General features: G+C 35.6%; 2 protein-coding genes across 2 annotated transcripts; one reads left to right on the forward strand and one right to left on the reverse strand.

Moving 5' to 3' along the window:
- The first annotated feature begins 1,070 nt into the window (after positions 1-1,070).
- Positions 1,071-1,578, forward strand: LOC131692383 (endocuticle structural glycoprotein ABD-5-like). Its single transcript, XM_058979391.1, has 2 exons — positions 1,071-1,261; positions 1,328-1,578. Exons 1-2 carry the CDS (start codon positions 1,137-1,139, stop codon positions 1,515-1,517), a joined length of 315 nt encoding a protein of 104 aa, XP_058835374.1. The 5' UTR covers positions 1,071-1,136; the 3' UTR covers positions 1,518-1,578.
- Positions 1,579-8,906: 7,328 nt separating this feature from the next.
- Positions 8,907-9,440, reverse strand: LOC131692826 (endocuticle structural glycoprotein ABD-5-like). The gene is made up of 2 exons (XM_058980115.1): positions 9,254-9,440; positions 8,907-9,188 (listed from the first exon to the last, which is right to left on the reverse strand). Exons 1-2 carry the CDS (start codon positions 9,361-9,363, stop codon positions 8,987-8,989), a joined length of 312 nt encoding a protein of 103 aa, XP_058836098.1. The 5' UTR covers positions 9,364-9,440; the 3' UTR covers positions 8,907-8,986.
- Positions 9,441-18,508: the final 9,068 nt, after the last annotated feature.

Below are 18,508 nucleotides of genomic sequence, written 5' to 3' on the forward strand. Positions count from 1 at the left end.
ATTTTCTGAAGTGGTCAATTCTGCCCAAGCCCCCTGCTAAATTACTGGCTATGGCACTGTGCAGCAGATACAAATTTTCTGACCAAATTCGCATAGGCGACGTAAAAACCATTCCAATCTTATGTCGTTACGACAATTGCAAGAATGTGAAGCTTGATTAACTAGCCTATCCAATAATGCTTGTTGGTTAGCTGGTATTATAGTTTAAGCCTTTTTTATCCGATGAAAGGTCAATGTTTGGCACAATAATGAAAACGGAAGGCAAATAAATGATATTTTGTCCGATAAATAGTGTTTTCCGTAAAAAAAAAATATTGTGGTAGAGGGTTTAGGTTGTGTTGTAAGTTTGACAATTATATTATAAAGCGATATCTTGCTAAAGCAATTGAAACAGTATTTTTTGTCACCTCATTTTCGGGTTAAACAAATTTCTAACCCTACATGTGGAGGTCGGGAATCAAACCCACGTGAGCTGCGCAAGCTTAAACCCAAATACTATAGATCAATAATGTGGAATGATTCTTTCAAATTTTTTGAATTGAGAATATCAGTACGCTTAAATAACCTCCTATGTGCCGTCAAAAGTTTAATGATGATTATTGTCCAGTATTAAAACTCATTAGTAAGTACAAAATCCAAAAAATATTGAAACATCCGCCTCGAGATATATCAAGCAATATCAATAAAAAAAAATGCGGCTTACTAAGTAATCTATGAATTACTAATTCATTTGACTCTTTTGATTTTGACGAAATTTCTTAGTTCCACCATTCCGTCCCGCGACAGTACCTGCAGTTTGTTTTACTCTGTTCAGCTTAGGCTCGGGTCCATCTCAAGTGCCATTTTTGGGAATGATCATCAATTCAAGCCATGGCCTGCGATGATAGATTTTTTGATTTCTTCTTGTTGGCGGGGTGTTACAAAATTTGAATATTGATATCGATGTTGGTTGGAGAATGGGCTGCTGCGTAAAGGCGTGCATTTTCTCAAGGACTGGGCTCTGCTTTGATTCGATTAGTTTCGTATAAAAATCCACCGACATCGTACTGGAGTTATTAGTACCGTGTGGAAGCATCACTGCACCAGAACTGAAAACTTTGTAAAGTTTAGCAAAAAAATCTTTCAAAAAACTCAAAATGAAGTGTGCCTTTGTGTTTGTCGCCATTTTGGCCCTGGTGGTTGCAGCTCCCGTTGAAGAAAAGGACGCCCAAATTGTGCAGTACGAAAACGATAATCAGGGTATCGATGGATATAATTTTAAGTGAGTAGAGCGATTGTGTGTGTGCAGCACGGTAATATTAAACTGTGATAATTTGTGCCTTTATAGATACGACACCAGCAATGGCATCCAGCGAACAGAGCAGGCGCAGCTAAAGAGCTTTGGCGAAGACATTAGTGCTCTAGTTGTTCGGGGATCCTACTCCTACATTGGTAGTGATGGACAAACCTACACCGTGAATTACATTGCCGATGAAAACGGATTCCAACCAGAGGCTCCCCATATCCCTCGCGCGTAAATAAATTGTAGAGAATTGTTCGTTTGGCTTAGGCGACAAATGTTGTAGAATATTAAAAAGATGCTGTGAATTATTAAAAACTATTTCTTGTTCAATTAAATTGATGACCGGTTTCCTGTATCTGGAGCATTTTTCTGTAAAACGTTTTCTCCCTTGAGAGTTTAAGAACATAAACGGACTAGGCATATACCTTATGTCTTCATTGCTTCGCTACACTGAAATAAATATTTTCGAAATTGGAACTAGTAGAGGTATATGTACTACAGAACTGGGAAATGTTCACCGTTTTGGGTGAACTTGAACGAGAAAAAGATGCAATTCATGCCACCCTGTATTCAAAACCGCCACGCTTCTGCTAGTTACTTAGCCCATTCATGCGAGGTGGCGCAATTATTCAATCATTTTTCATTCACCTTTTTAGGTTGTCGACAAGTGGGACTTTGGGCAAAAAGCACTAAACTATTTGCGCAGCCTACTTTATGCTCGAATATGTAAAATATGCCATAAAAACAATTAATGGTTATTGGAATTTTTTTGTGATTGAAGAGTATTAAAATGAAAAAAAGGCACGACATTATTCGTACGGATTCTGTCGTTTCGAAAGCAGACAAACCATGAAACATATTCTCGTGGATATTTGTGAAAGACACTATTCGTGACTAAGCACGCTCAGCGGCGCACGTTGATGAAGTCACACCTCAAAAACCGAACCATTCAAGCTAAAGCACATTGCATTGTGAACACCCTGTTGTGCTCAGCTAGTCACAGTTTATGTTTTGCTTCTTTCAACGATCGTTTATTCAGTGATTCGTACTTTTAGCATGATCGCTGGACATCGCTTTATACAGCTTTTTTATGACCAATGATTGTTAATGGTGCAGTCAATCGGCGTAACAATTACCATGAATCATTGGTATTATTGTCCTGCTTTATTGATATTTGTTTACATTTTATTACTAAACATATGGTTGAATATGGTTCGTAAGTTGGCAAGTAACAGGTTAATTAAAATAACACTCGACCAAAATTACGCATTTTGTTCGTGATAATTTACAAAGACAATTTATGCAAAAGGTGAAATTCAGCAGTTTGTAAGAGAGAGATTTAAAGGAAAAACTGAATAAACTTAGTGGTGCGATTGTGCACGATTTCGCGGTTTGTGAAATTCAACATAAATTTAGAAATCATACATTGGTTTGTACGCCAGGAGGACATTTTTGTTCAGTTTTATTCGGATATTACAATATTTTTTTCCTGATTTAGTAATGCTTAAACTATTGAAAAGTTATGTAGCTCATCTACTGACATTCCAAAAACTTATAGAAAAAAATATAAAAAAGTTCATTGAGGTTCATGGAAAAAAGTTTTCTTAGAAATTAAATTCTTAAGAAAGTTGTATTTCAAGAAACTATGGTCAACATTTTTATCAATTTGAAGAAAATTTGACAATTTGACAAAATGAATTAAAGAAAAAACTGATGAGAAATATGAATATTAATTAATTTAAGAAACTGAATAGAATGTTATAACTAAAAAAAAACAAAAGAACAAACTGAAAAAATAATAAAATAAGAAAATTAATAAAATCAAAAAATTGATAATTCGCTGATTGCCAACGATAGGAGGTTTGGGAATTTTGCACAAATTTTTGTGGTCGGAAATATGGGGATTTTTCGCGATAAAAGTCATCTGGTAGCACTATTGGTCACGAAGCTCGATATGCACATCCACCGGTTTACAACGTATGGATATATCGTTTGCTTAAGGATAATAGACAGAGAAAGCCGTAAATATCAGTGTTCCGTAACCAGTCATCGAATTTGGATTATTAGTTTAAGAAAGCTAATAAAATAATATAATAAAAAAGCTAAAAAAATTAATAAAGTTTATGAATTTAATAAAACAATAAAATTTATGAAATTAAGGGGGTAAGGGTTTCAGCGTAGAAAAACACTTTTTTGCGATTTTTTTTAGAAATTTGAGTAAAGCGAATTAATCGAAACTGTTGTACATTATACTACATCATTTCAATATCAGTCTACTTTCTACTTCTGCCCAAGCCAGACGTACAATCGAACCAAGTGAACAACAGCTAGCAACCTCTCGATCTAGTGTGCATTGTCTCGAGAACAAAGGAAACATTCAATTTATTCGTGCCGTCATGAGTAAAGTTGACGAAAAAAGTCTGCTCCGACCCAACACAGCGGTCGTTGACTTTAAATTCTGTTCAATAAGATTGAGTTTTAGTGAAGTGGAATACCTGCTGAAGGTGAAGATGCAGCTTAGGCTCAAGGAGGTTATGTACCTCCAGTATCATCATCTTCGCAATGTAGTACTCATATCATTCAACACGTTAGCCAAAGCTGAACGTTTTGTTTTGCTGAACAACTTGAAGCACGTGGCTGAAAGTGATAAAGTTGGAATTAAGATTCCCGTGTATATAGAAAAAGACTATGTAGATGTAAAGTTACATGACCTATCACCACGTACCCCTCCTAATCTAGTTGCAGAATACATGTCGCGATACGGAGAAGTAGAATCCGTTACACCTGATACGTGGAGAAATTTCTTCCCGGGTACACCTAACGGTGTTCTTGTGGTGAGGATGCGGATCGAAAAACCTATCCCCTCCCACTTGACTATAAAACTTAAAACCCACGAATCTACTATTAATCAAACTACGTTATGCACCCACGAGGGGCAAACTCCTACCTGCAAGTATTGTAATCAGACAGCACACCACGGACAACCTTGCGCGGAAGATACAGAGGAGAATTCATCACTACCGATTCCCAACGAATCCACGGAAAACCAACCCAAAAAAGAGTTTTCAATACCAATACCTGAACCACAAACGGTTGCAAAATTTGTGGCAGCTGTTCAGTCCATATTGACAACTGCAAAAGCAGCATCCAGCGCCCCAAATACCACTGTAAGCAATATCGGCGAAGAAGATAAAAATAATGACGACGGATTTACACTGGTCACCCGTAAGGGTAATAAGCAGGAAAGACCATCTGAGCACCAAGACGATAGAAGAGAATTAAATGATCCCCATGACGCAGTAGGCGAGCCGCGAAAGAAGGTCTCCGCTCGCAATAAAAAGTTGCGCGCACGAGATCCATCGGGTAATCAATAATATTTGCTTTTATTTTTAATTTTCACATATTGTTAACATATGAAAGATCCACGGCTCCGTTTAGCTACCGCTATGAGCCGTGTCAAATAAACGAAATATAAAAAAAAAAAATCATTTCAATATCATTCTGTGATTTTTCCGCGCAAAAATATCGACAAGCGGCTCAGTGACGAAGCTGTTTGTGGAACGTCTGTGGAAAAAATACGATTCGCGGTGTTAACTGCCATTCAAAACGACTTACCCAATTTATTTGAAACGTTGCATACACAATACACATTCTATGTAAAAAATACCTAACCCCTACGGTGAGTTTTCGGGATAATTTTTCAATTAGAGGGTTTTCTACTCATAAAATAGCGGAATTTTTCTTGAAAAATAGCATTTCCGTCATTTTGTGAGTAAAAACCCCCTTATTTGATAAATTATCTCAAAACTCGACGTAAAATTTGGGTATTTTTACATAGAATGTGCAAGCAATGTTTTAAATAAATTAGTTAAGTAGTTTTTTAATGGTAGTTAACACCGTAAATTGTGTTTTCCAGAGAATTCTATAAAAAGCTTCGTCATCAAGTCGCTTATCAATATTTTTGCATGGAAAAAGTACAAAATGTTATTGAAATGATGCAGAATAATGTACAAAAGTTTTCATTAATTCGCTTCACTCCAATCTTTAAAAAAAATCGAAATTTATTAAAATAATAAAATGAAAATATTAAATATTAAAATGAATAACATGAAAAAATAAAGAATAAACGAAATGAATGAAAGGAAAAAATGAACAAAACAAATAAAATGAAAGAAATGAAGAAAAATAATAAAATAAAAAAAGAAAAATAATAAACAAAATGAGTAAAATAAAAAAATTAAAAAAATGAATAATATGAATAAAATATAAAAATGAAGAAGATGAATGAAATGAAAACAATGAAAAATTAATCAATATTAAAACAAATTGTATAAGATTTATTGAATAAATTAAATTGGGTCAAATTAATAATTTGGATGGATGGTTAAAGTGAAAAAATAAAAAAAAAACCTTTCTATATGAGAAAGGCAAAAAGATAAGAATATTAAAATGAAGAAACCGAATAAAATGAATGACCTGGAGGAAATAAATGGAACGCATGAAATGAAAATAGTGAATAAAATACGTTAAATGCCTACATTGTATGAACCAACCAGAATGCATCTTAAGAATGAAACGAATAAAATGTATGAAATGACTAAAATTAACTTAAAAGAACAAAATGAATAAAAATAATACTTAATGAAATAAATGAATAAAATGAAATGATCATGTATTTAAAATTAGTTCAATATTCAAAACACATAAAATAAACGAAGCGAATAAAATCTATGAAATTAATGAGCTGAAAATGAGAATATGGAATGAAATTGAAGATAAACATGATTTAAATAAAGTAAATGAATAAAACAAACCAGTCGAACGTGAGAACCATTGTTTCATAAAGTTCTGAAATTCTGTGAAAATCTTATTATTTAAAGAATGGCCAATTAATATGCAATGCACAGGTATTGCATTTATCGCTCATATGAGTAAATGCGTCCGGATAATTTGCTACTGCGACAATACAAACTCATATTTTCACACCTTTTTGCGCTCGCTGCCTTGCTGTTGCTATTCCAAAACACGAAAAAACAAGTCTATCGTACTTCTTTGCCAGTTTTCTTTGAAATTTAGCGTATATTTTGACGCTTTTATTGATTATCATGAAATTAAAATATTATCACCTTCTCCGGTGAGAAGGAAAAAGCAAATATTTTTTTCCTGAAAGTTATTCTCACGGAGAATTTTGCAACTCATCTTATCTCGGAAAAGTTGGACATCGGATAAGCCTCTTCTCGCGGGAGTGAAAGAGAATTACAATGGTATACTAGAATGTGCATTGCCAATGCACTTTGTAGTGTTCCCATTCTTTTCTGTTTTCAACTTTTCGTTTTCGTTCTCCTTTTCTTGACGGCGTCGTTTAAGATTATCTGATTTTACTATTTTACTGTTCGATTTTACTGTTTTACTGTTAGACCTTACTTAGTCATCAGGGTATTTAAACGTTAAATTTGTTTTGAAATTCAAAAAAATCTTTTTAGTGACAGATTTCTGAAAAAAAAATATTTATTTTGCGTCAAATCGCCAAAAAGCAAAAAATTAATAAAATTAATAATTCATGAAATGGATTATGATTATGATTAATAAAAATCAAATTAAAAAAATAAATTAAATTAGCTCAAATGAAAATTAGACAATATTTTAAAAATTATGAAATTAAGAGAGTAAATTAAATTGTTTCAAGCAAACAAACTGTCATCCAATAATAAGAAGAACTGACTAAACCGAATTAATAAAATGAAGAAACTTAATTAATAATTACCAATTTAACAAAATAATCAAAATGAATGAAATAAATGATATGAATAAAACCAACAAAAAAAATTGAATTATCAAGATAAATAATATGAATAACACAGATAAAATTAATCCTTTCATACCTAATATTTTTCTTGAGCATATATGGTTCCTAAACAGTTTTTCTTAAAGGTTTTAGAGTAAAGAAACCCGAGAAACCTGCAGGGTTAAAAAATCATTAAAATGAATAGAAAGAATAAAATAAACAAAATGAAGAAAGTGATAAAATGAATAAAAATGTTTTCTTTCTGTATATTTCATAGTTTATTTCATTTTGTTTTCTTTTAAACAATAAATGATTGAAATGAAAAATTAATATTAATAGTGATATTAAAAAGTAATAGAATTAATAGAATAAATTAAATTGTGTCTAATTAATGTTTAATATGATAAATGAATGACTGAACAAAATGAATAAAATGTGTGAACCAGAAAAATAATATAAAATAACATAACACGAAAAAAGCTAATAAAATAAATTAAACGAATAACACGAATAAGATGCACGACATAATAAACTGATCGGAATGAATATGAAGAATGAAATGAATACAATAGATAAAATGAGGTCAAACAAACAAAATGAATCCAAAGAATGCTTAATGAAAAAAATCAATAAAACGAAATGATCTTATATTAACAGTAAGTCAAATATTTAAAATGAAAAAAATAAACAAAACGCATATAATCCATGAAATGAATGATCTAGAAAAAATGAGCATATAAAAAATTTAAAAAAGTTATCTAAATGAAGTAAATTAATAAAAAAATTTCAAGAATTCCTAAACCAACCCTTTTCAGCTGTTCAAACAGCGATAAATAGAGGTAGTTCGCTGGCATAAATTTGACCGTATTGATGAAATCAACTACAATAATTGTCGTAGTCATCGCACTGATGGTGGTTTCAACACATCACCCTTCACTTCACCCCTCGGCTAGGGTACTGTAGAACTAGTGCTCTTTCATTTTGCATTTGAATCTCTGTAACTTATTCTCGGTTAGGTTTGTTGTTCAAAATACGGCTTTCGAATATTTTTGTGAAACCATTTCATTCAAAAACTCCTAATCCACAAAAAAAATCACTCAAAGTTATCTAACTGCCTATAGGAAATGCTTAGTCTTCTATACGTAAAGTGCTTATTTTCATCATATTATGGAGGGTGCCTCACTAATTCATTAATTACTCGGCCTACAATCGATGGAATTCGTATAATTCAAAGAACATGGAATGGAACATGAAATCATAGCAAACTGATTTGACAAAATAAATGCCGTTTCATAAGATAATCTTATGGTTTACGTACGTGCTACTTGAGGCTAAAAATTATACGAGATTCCTATGAAATTCGCTGTATTTTTTGACTGAGTGTACAAATAGGCATCAAGAGCTTTGCTTCGTTGTTAAGAAGCAAGATAATAACACAAAGTCCATGACGGCGTGTTTGAGCGCAACGAAATCTCAAATCGAGTGCTCCTATTGTTGCGCTACCATTTGACTTAATTCGTTGACCAATGATTGCAAATTCTGCTCTAACAAATGGCTTCAAATGGGTAGGGTATTAATAGAAACAAGGCGAAAATAAGCTCATTACCCTATATGGTTCGATTTGAATCGAAGACGGTCGCTCGTGGCTTTGAACACAATTGGATATATGTTGGTGGAATTGCTCTGTTATGATTCCATAAATTCATCTGTCGCCCTCATCCACACTGCAACGAAGTTTACCTGGAAGGTTTCCCATTCATAGGCGACTAAAAACGTTTGAAAATATGCATCAATATTGGTAAGATTTGTGATCAATCGAAACAGAAAGTAACCTATGGATAGCCATTTTTTAGAATTTAATGAATGATTTTATTCTATGACACTTATCACGGCATCTTTATTACGACTCCTTCCACTGCTTACAGACTAGACAGTTTGTCAACATACTCATTTGGGATGTGATCGCCCTCGGCACGGAAACCGTTGTTTCCATCCGACACGTATTTGACCTTGTATTCCTGACCGTCATCGGCAGTGAATTTGAAATTACCCTGCACCGTCAAATCTTCGCCTTTCTGGTCACCCTGCTCCACCCGGGACGTTCCATCATCAGTTTCATATCTATTCAATAAAGTTAAAAGTTAGACCCAAGAAAACACACCACCTCAATCTGCATAGTTACTTACGCGAACTTGTACGTTCCCTCTCCGTCCTGTACGTTCTCGAACTTAAGGACCTTAGTATCGGCGAATACCGCGACCACCGCGATCAAGGCAAACACAACTAGAACCTTCATTTCTTTCGCTAAATAGAACCAAACTTAAACCAAGCAAGGGACAATATTGTATTGCGTTCTGAACAACGTTTGTCGTTTGCTAGAAATGCGATCAATTTTTGAGTCAGGAAATCGTTTATATACCACTACCACACCTAATTTCGTATTCAACATATCGGCGCCCAAATTAGCGAAGATAGAAGATTAACCAGATCAGGACATCTTCAACCGGCGCTGCCCCGCATCTAGTACCAAAAGAATTTCTGTTCGGTCTATTCAGATCGAGCTGAATGACATTGGAAAAAGAAGAGACTGTATAGGTTATGGCACCCGAGCACTGGAAGGTTGTTCTACGCGGAAAGAAGTAAAATCATCCAACCGAAGATGATCTGGACTGGAAGGATATTTTAAGTTTTATTTATTTATTTGTTATTTATTTATTTATCGCAAATGGTAATCTGTATATCTATTTATGTCAGGGCTTTAATCTGTTACGTTACATTGGTTCGCATATTCCAAAAGATGAATTTGAAAAAATTCTGAAATCGTAGAGGTAAGTGAGGTTAATTGGGAAACTGTTTTTAGAGCTTTAGAGTTTTAAGTGAATATAACTATTTTTTCCATTTTTAAATTTCTTATTATGAAGAGCATCTTTTTAGTCCCAGAAACTAAATGAAAATATTGATTTTCCTATTAGTGTTACCGAGCTCCGGCTGATCATGTTAAAAATTACCAAAATTAAAAGTCGAGAAAAAAAAGTGAAAAACTCCGCGGGATGTAACACCGTTTTGCAAAAATGTGATCATTATTTTTTTCTAATGTCTGAATGATATGAAATTCGTTTGCATTCCTAAAATTAAGACAACGAAGAGTAGTTACAATTGGTTTATTTCGATAACCAGAAAAAAGTCGATGTGTGAAATTGCGAAATCATTTGAAAACTTTGACAATTGTTAAAGTGGCATTTCTACACACGTCGGTATACCATAAAGATTCACGTACGGTCTCAACTAACAGATGTCATTAGCGCATAACAACTGTACTTCGATAGTTTTCCCGGGAAGCGCCATTCCCCACTTTAACCGTTTCCCCTTTGCACCCTATCATTTCACAACATGCGCATTATTGAGGTGTCTAAGTCAAATATTTGTTCTTCAGAAAAAAAAACTCTATCATGAACGGTTTTCGATTTGTTGACATTTTCATGTGTCTGTCACGTTACGCAGTGAGTTTGGCGGTTGTCTAACGAATTTGAAAAAATCTGTTCTATTAGCCGCTAATGTTTCATGAAAACAGTTCTAAGTTAAAGATTGGAAAACTTGGGATAAGCTTAATCAGAATATTTTTTTCATTTATGTGGTTTTCTCAAGGGTTAGTCACATTGCAATAAAACATCTACCACGTTCCAGTTGTGTACTGGGACCGGCATTCGAAGTGTAAACAACTTAAAACCGTTCCCGCAGCTATCGATCTGACATCAGCTGTCTATAAATTGGCTGTATGACAGTTCTTCTTTTTCTTCTAATTTTGTTCATTTTCCGCTACGAAGCCAAACACCGACGCCAGAGAGGTGACACTCCCACTATTTGGACTGGATATCGACCCATCAACTCATGGATCGGGGACCCTTCCGAAGGAAGGCGTGAACTCAGATTTTTCTCACCTCTGAAAAATCTCTACGACCTCGACTGGGATTGAACCCAGACCAACTGGTAGTTCGAATTATTGTTTACAAGCGTACAAAAGCAGTTAACCAAAAGTAAACGCAAAAAAGTGATCTGTGACGAAATTCAAAAGAAGGAGTTGCTTTGCTTGGCCGAAAGCGGTCAAATTCTAAACATCGTGTTTTCTGACATTTTTTTCAATTTATAAACTCTTAAAACGATAGGGTTTACTAAACCCACCGTTCATATGAGAGTTTGAGCCATCGGTTGGCCACCAGGAGGCAGCACCCGCCACAAATAATGGTTGGGGCTGCTGTAACCGCAAATGCACGCTCTCCAATCGTTTTAATCGAACCTGGCGTCAAAATAAATGCGGCATATTATCGGCAAAGTGTTTTGAGGGCTGCTTGAAGCCATGGGCAGACAAACATTTCAACAAAACTCGACACCGTCTCACAAAGCACGGGTAAACCGGACTTTATTTTGACCACACAATGGCTTCGCCAGATGCGAATCCAATGCATTATGCCATTTCGGAGAGCTAGGTCTGAAGTAAAAACGCTTTTAATCCACCTAACAGTGTGATGAGACATTTTTTATAACTCTTATCGCTCCCTTTTTTCCTTTTTTTATTTCGACTATGTTAGTCACATTTTCTTTTTTACATTTTAACGACATTCAATTAGCTAGAGATTACTGGGTAGGGAAAGTTATGAAAACTAGAGCCATAGTACTCAAGTGAGAGCAAGGATGTGAAGTAAACAGATCGGAAAACTAGAAGTGGCAGGGTTTTTAGAACAGGCTTAATATCGTGCGGGCTTAATCTTTGTCTTCTGTTAATGAGGGTCGAGCTTAGGCAGTATAACTACGAATCACCCGCGTTCACTAACATGTGTCCTGATAAAGGTAGATGTGTCTATCTTTACCGTGACAGCCCTCCCTTCGGATATTATATGGATTGAGAATATTTAGAACTTGATGTTCCGCGATATGGGATAGTGGCAGGACTCAGAGAATCGCTCAAATCAGCAAATGACAACATCAGTGCTAGAAATCTCAAAGGCTAAACCAAATTAATGGAAAAGCGGAAAAATGACCCATCAAATAGACCTTGTTCATCTGCTAGAGCCCATCAAACATATTTTCATACAATGCTGAAAAAATCGGAGGCTGATCAAATCGGGTCTTCACTGTATTATAATAGATAGGCAGTATTTGAAGAAGTTTCTTGCGGAGGAGTGTAGTACGACTTTGTTTCTACTTACTTGAAGTCAGATGATATGTAAATTTTATTGTTTATAAACAAAGAGATTTATCATAAACAGTAAAATCGTAATAATTTATTTTAAAGCATAAAGCAAATTCCCCAAAATATTTTGATACTCTGAACACATGGAGCCTTCATGTCTTCAACAAAGTGGTTTGTGATACTACTCCCCAGAGTTTTGCTGAAGACATTAAGTCTCGAATTAATTTTTTTTGTTTATAGAGATAGAGAGGGTGGTGTTAAATCCCAAGGCTTCCTCTTGGCTACACCGTTGCTTGGAGTTATTTATATCGCTTTTAATTTTCTTAGACATGTTTCAGATCGATCCGATGGTTCAAAAATTTGGAGGCAGAAGGTTCGCGCAAATGAAAATTTGTGCACCGATAAGTGATCAAGTTCCATCTAGATCACTTGGAATTGTTCAGAGGTTATTTCTAGCGGTTGTAGATAGAAAAATGAAATACGAAATTAATTTTATCGAAATAATATTTGGCATCATTTCAATCAAATCACTTCCAAGAAAATTTATTAAAATATCTCACTTATAGGAGGATTGATCAGCAAAAACACAGTACCAAATGAAGCGGGATATTGTATCCATTAAATTCGCTGAAGATACTATTGACCCAAAATTAGACGTTTTCGCATTAATAATAGATTGCTTCTTTTTGGGCTCATATCTGGCCATGGGAAATGATAAAGATCTCTTGTCCGTATTTGATGTTAAATATCTCTTTTGATAATAGTTCGATTTAAACAATCTACAGCTCGTTTAAAAGGTATTCGCTAAGCTGTCTAATTGTATATAAAGTGTTTATCTATGTCGTCAATTTCGGCAGCAAATTTGAAAAAACTGCAAAATACGCCATTTTTGCACATTCAAAAATTCATGTCTTGGAAACTAAACATCAGAATCAAAAACCATTTAATAGCGTTCTGTCTGGGTGATAGGTCTTTCATTTAAAATTGTTCTGGATAAGATCGGTACAGCCATTGCTGAGAAACACGAATTAGAGTTTGTCCGTTACATACAGACACACACAGACATTGTCCAAAATCGTCGAGCTGAGTCGATTGGTATATAAGACTCGGCCCTCCCGGCCTCGGGAAAAATCTCGAAAGTTTGAGCGAATTCGATACATTTCTTTTATAAGAAATGTAAAAATACACCAACCTCGAGACGCTGAAGAAAGCCATAGTTCGTGAGTGGGCTAAAATACCGGAAAGTAACATTCGGACTGCTTGCGATTCGTTTTTTGACCGTCACAAGCCCACACTCAAACTAAAAGGAGGTCATATCGAGCAAAACTGATTGTTTGATTATTTTCACACATTCTGCTCCTTAAAGTAAATAAAAATAATTTTCCAAACCGAATTTTTGGACTTTTCAATTGATTATACTTCGAGTGCCGGACCCTGTATTTTTATTCAAGAGCTTATAATAACACAGCTGTATATAAAACTTCCTTGATCTGAAAACTAGGTCACCTGCTGGTGACAACATTCAAAACCAAAATAATCGTATTATTCTATATAAGCTTATATATTTTCAATGTTTTAAACAAAACTTTTGTGTTAGTGTTCTAGCCACGGTTATGAAAACATTCTTAATTCAATGAAAACATTGAGAAATTATAACTCATAAAATTCGTTGTTTTTTCATGCGTTTCCTTAGATATATGTTTGATCTCATGAAAAAAAATTTAGGACAAAACAAAATAGTGGTTTTCAAGGCAATCTATACATGGACAACCAAAAATCCGGATACGCTATTGCATTACTGCTGGGCAGGTACATATCAAATGATATGAACTTCCGTAATAGGATTCACAAAGATCACACGAATAATACTCAGCACACTGAATAATAGCCTTGTGATAATTGATTATGCAATGTACAGTCAGTGCCCTGACTAGAATACTGCAATTTTGCTTGGAAAAAAACAACAATTTTTTTGTCATTTTCGGACTCACATCCAGCAGAAAAGTCTTTGTTTGAACGCAAGTTGGCAAGATACTCTAATGGTTGGCATGTTCGAATGCAGCCCTAGAGCGAATCTTGTGCTTTATCCAACTTATCGACAATGGTAAGACTGGTTCTTGACCAACGACAAGCTGCCAGTCGCAACGCCAGCTCTAGCCAATTCGTCCGCACATTCATTTTCAGTAATACCGCAATAACTGGGTACCCATAGAAGGTAACTAGCATTCTTCGACTTGAGTTCGACATGCAATTACTAATTTCGATCTCGAATCTGTCGAACTAAGTACTTTCAGGGCAGCCTGACTGTTAGAGCAAAATAAATTCTTTTGCCGCAAATTACCTGTTTGAGGTGCCGATTGTAGGCCACACAGAATCGCAAAGATTTCTGTTTGGAATACGGTACAGTGACTACCAGGCGAATGAGACTGGTTTAATCTCATTTCACGACAATAGACACCAGCACCGGCTCGGCCCTCCAACAAAGAATCATCAGTTAAACAAACTACATAATTTTCAAGTTGTCGCTACACCCAGTCAGACAGCCATCCTCGCAAGGAGAAATTCTCACATTGAAAGTTTTAAAAGGAAAACTACGTGTGAGTGTAAGGTCACTGGGAGCAAGTGTACACTCATTCCAAGTAACCATTTGGAGCCACAGTCTTGTGTGGCTAGTTGCACGATCTAAAGGATCACTGCCCAGTGACAGTATGACGAAATGTTTCAGAAACACATATAGTCAAGAGTGCCTCTAGAGCCGCAGTAGGTGTTGTCGAGAACGCACCAGTCATCGCCATCAAACAAGGCACAGGTATGCCAGTATTGGTTTAACAATTGTGTAGGTCCACTGATTGTACTTGGGTTTGAGTCCCCAAGTTTTGTCGAAAGCCCGTCAAGCATTTGAAACGCCAACCGTTGTGCCACGAGGAAGTCACCAGGGGTCGCTTATCTTTCTTTTGCTCATAAACGATCACTTCACCCTCATTAGGTCTGGAAAACTACTCTATTATGAATCTGATCTGAAAATCTTTCGTTCATTTGCGTTGAGAGATGTTTTGAACGATTTTACTTCAGAAAGCTGCCTTGGAACGACCATACCCTTTCTTGCAAAGAATGTTCATTTTCGACATGTTGTCGAACAATATTGACTGTCGCGGCATTCTCTCAATGATTACTTTGTTTGTCCCTCCTTGCGATATTGCAATGCACCGTGTATGGTTTGAATAATCCGATAGATATGTTGTAGCAACGAAACTGCTTCATTCGACATTAACACTAAAATAGCGCTAAGAGAAATCTGTACGGACGATGAAATAAATACATAAAAAACTTGTAATAAATTTGAACAACTCAAGTTTCATTATTATTAGAACATTATAATCTACCTCTCGCTCATATTACATTTTCCACAAAATTAAAAAAAATTAAAGGTCTTCGTAGACTCAAAAAGTGTTAAATTTCGGTCTAACTGATTTGTCAATGGTACCTTATTATTGTATCGGTGAATTATAGATTAGATTAGAAAAAGACTAGAAAAATAATTGTTGCCAATTTTTTTCCACCCGTTGCCAGCGAGATTGTAACCCGTCTGGGTATCAATTTAACAGTGGGTTATGGGTACACTCTCCGTAGAGTGCATTTGTTTTGATTAAACATAACTCTCCGCTGTTCGGTATACTCGTTATTGTTTAAAAATTTTGATTAAATTGTTATACATGAACGTTGCTATTAGTCCAGATAGGGACAGTAGTTTTTATTGTAATTGTGTATATTCGTATCGTAGGGTTTAGATTGTCCACCGCTCTACTTTTGCTTAACAATGTGTGTTGGTCATGCTGCGTATTGGCGATGACAGATACGAATACACTGGAATCTGTTTTTGTTTTGGTCGAAGGCTGCCATCGCTGAAGGGAGGTAACAACGTGTTTTCGTTTTCTGGAGCTAGTGTCAATGCGGTGCTAGCTTATTCACTAAGTAGTGTCGGATTCCGATGAGACGAAGTCGAAATGCAAATTCCATAGCTAATTCAGAAAATTCGCCACCGTAATCAAAAGTTCAGTGCACGTGTACGACGGTAAATTCCTATCGAAAGCGCCTGCCCGTAGTTCGGGTGCGTAAGTTTATTGTGTTGGGTCACCGGGAAAGGGAGCCTAATTGCAAGGAAGCCGTGTGTTTTCCCGGCTAACTTCAAAGGACCCAGTTATGCAACGCTGTCCTCACTGTGGAGGTATCAAACGAACGAACATAGCTCTCCTCTACAGTAAATTGCAAAGGAGGACGGACAACTACTCCACCTGAGGCAGTTTACTACGGTATCCACCTGGGCCATTCATGGGGAGTGAGTGGACCCGGCGAATAGTCGCCATGTCACTATGGTGATTCCAACAACACCAGGAGGAGAACACGGTCGTTGGAATCCGGGTCGGTCGGAAAATACGTTTGCCTTTCTGCCATCGCCAGCAGTACCAATCGATCAGCGATGGAAAGTTGTGCGAAAATAAATGGTAAAGTAAAATTTAGTGATGTTGTTCATTTGTTTGTTTGTTTACCGAAAATCCGAAATTCTAATTGAAGCAGCTAGGCCGCCCTGACAAAAAGGGTCTGCCGGGCAAACAAGAATCCAAATATTGGGAAACCCCTACTTACAACATTTCCTTTGGATCATGCCCATACGAGTCTAACTTTCCGTTCTGAGTTTATAATTGATTCGCTCTTGAATATCTAATCCGATTTCCCATTTTCATATCTTTCGTTTCGCTTGATCTTTAATTCTTCGAAAATAGCCAATAAAAACAACTGAGCATCCTAGAAGAAAAAATTCTAACCGTATTAGAAAAATTGTACGCAATTGATCAGACTATCAGGAAAAATAAGTACTTGTAAATTTATTGACACGTTTCAGTTCTACAGCTCATAAACCCTTACTAGATCCCAATTTTGCCAGAATAACATTTTTATCCAAATCATAAAATATCAATTCAAGTTCGTTTTCTTTCTATTTTATGGTATAAAATGGTTGGTTAGTCAAAAAACCACATCTCACGGTTTGATCATCACTGCACTGGGGTTCAGAACCCAGACCTTTACAACTGCCGATGAAAGCGAAACTTGTTTCTGCGCGGACATGGTAGTAAAATTTCCATTTCGTTGATCGGCCAGATCCGGTTCTACTAGGTATCTTCTTCGCAGTGGATCGTTCAAGTTAATTTGAATTTTATATCCACAAAGTGTGGCTCAGTGGCGTTGCAAGGTGGATTGCCATGGTTTCCATCAGGGTCAAGTATAAGCGAAGCAGACTTTTTTCGCAAGATTTTCAACCGTGGATGAGTTCGAAACCACCAAATCGTCTCTTTCTACTTCTACTGGGTACGTTTTCAGTGAATATTGGTTAGATTATCAAGGGGAGCGATCTATAGCTTATAAAACTTTATTTCGATCGGGAGCAGATGTTTGAAGGGCAATTCCGGCCAGCACTACGTTTTCCTACATGGTGGCAAAAGACAGACTCGATTATAAAGATGGGTTCTAGATAGAGATGACGTGATCCTTTTCCCAGTCCCGAACCAATCGTTGGCAAAAAAATTCACCGAGCAAGGCCAACCGAATTAGTTATTCAAATTTGTGCTCAAAATATGCATGAAATCCTTTCATAATTAAATCAAATTCGCACAGTCGAATCATTCACATAAATCAGGCACAAACTGGAACCCACGAGCTAGTACATGGATAGATCATTCCGTCATTCTTTTCGGAAATAAATACTAATTTTAATTATCTACTTATATTTACTGATTAAAATTGGTCAAGCATAAATCATCTTGCACGGTATGATACAGTCACGCGTTATGATCGTTCTAAATGTGACCTTTTCCAAAGATGAAACTGAATATAAGACGAGTCGGGTTCTCTGGGATAACGAAATTAGCATATTCCAATGTTTATTAATGAGTTCTGCTTGATGAAAAGGTCGACAGAAACGTTAAATAAAGTTCTAATTCGCTGTAATATAAAATAAGCGTACCTTATTATAAACTTTTGCAAACATTATCATTTTCTTATCAGTTTTTTAGTTGACATTTCATTTGGCTTTAAGTTTTTCTAAGGTTAATCAAACAATCTACTTAATTATCTCAGATTTTAAATTTCAAAAGAAATAACGAAAAAATGCATTAGTAATTTATGAATCGATATCTTGCTACTTATTTATGGACCAGTTATTTTTTCATTGAGCAGCTAATTAATATTTGCTGCAGCT

This window comes from Topomyia yanbarensis, chromosome 3 (assembly GCF_030247195.1).
Source record: "Topomyia yanbarensis strain Yona2022 chromosome 3, ASM3024719v1, whole genome shotgun sequence".
NCBI lineage: Eukaryota > Metazoa > Arthropoda > Insecta > Diptera > Culicidae > Topomyia > Topomyia yanbarensis.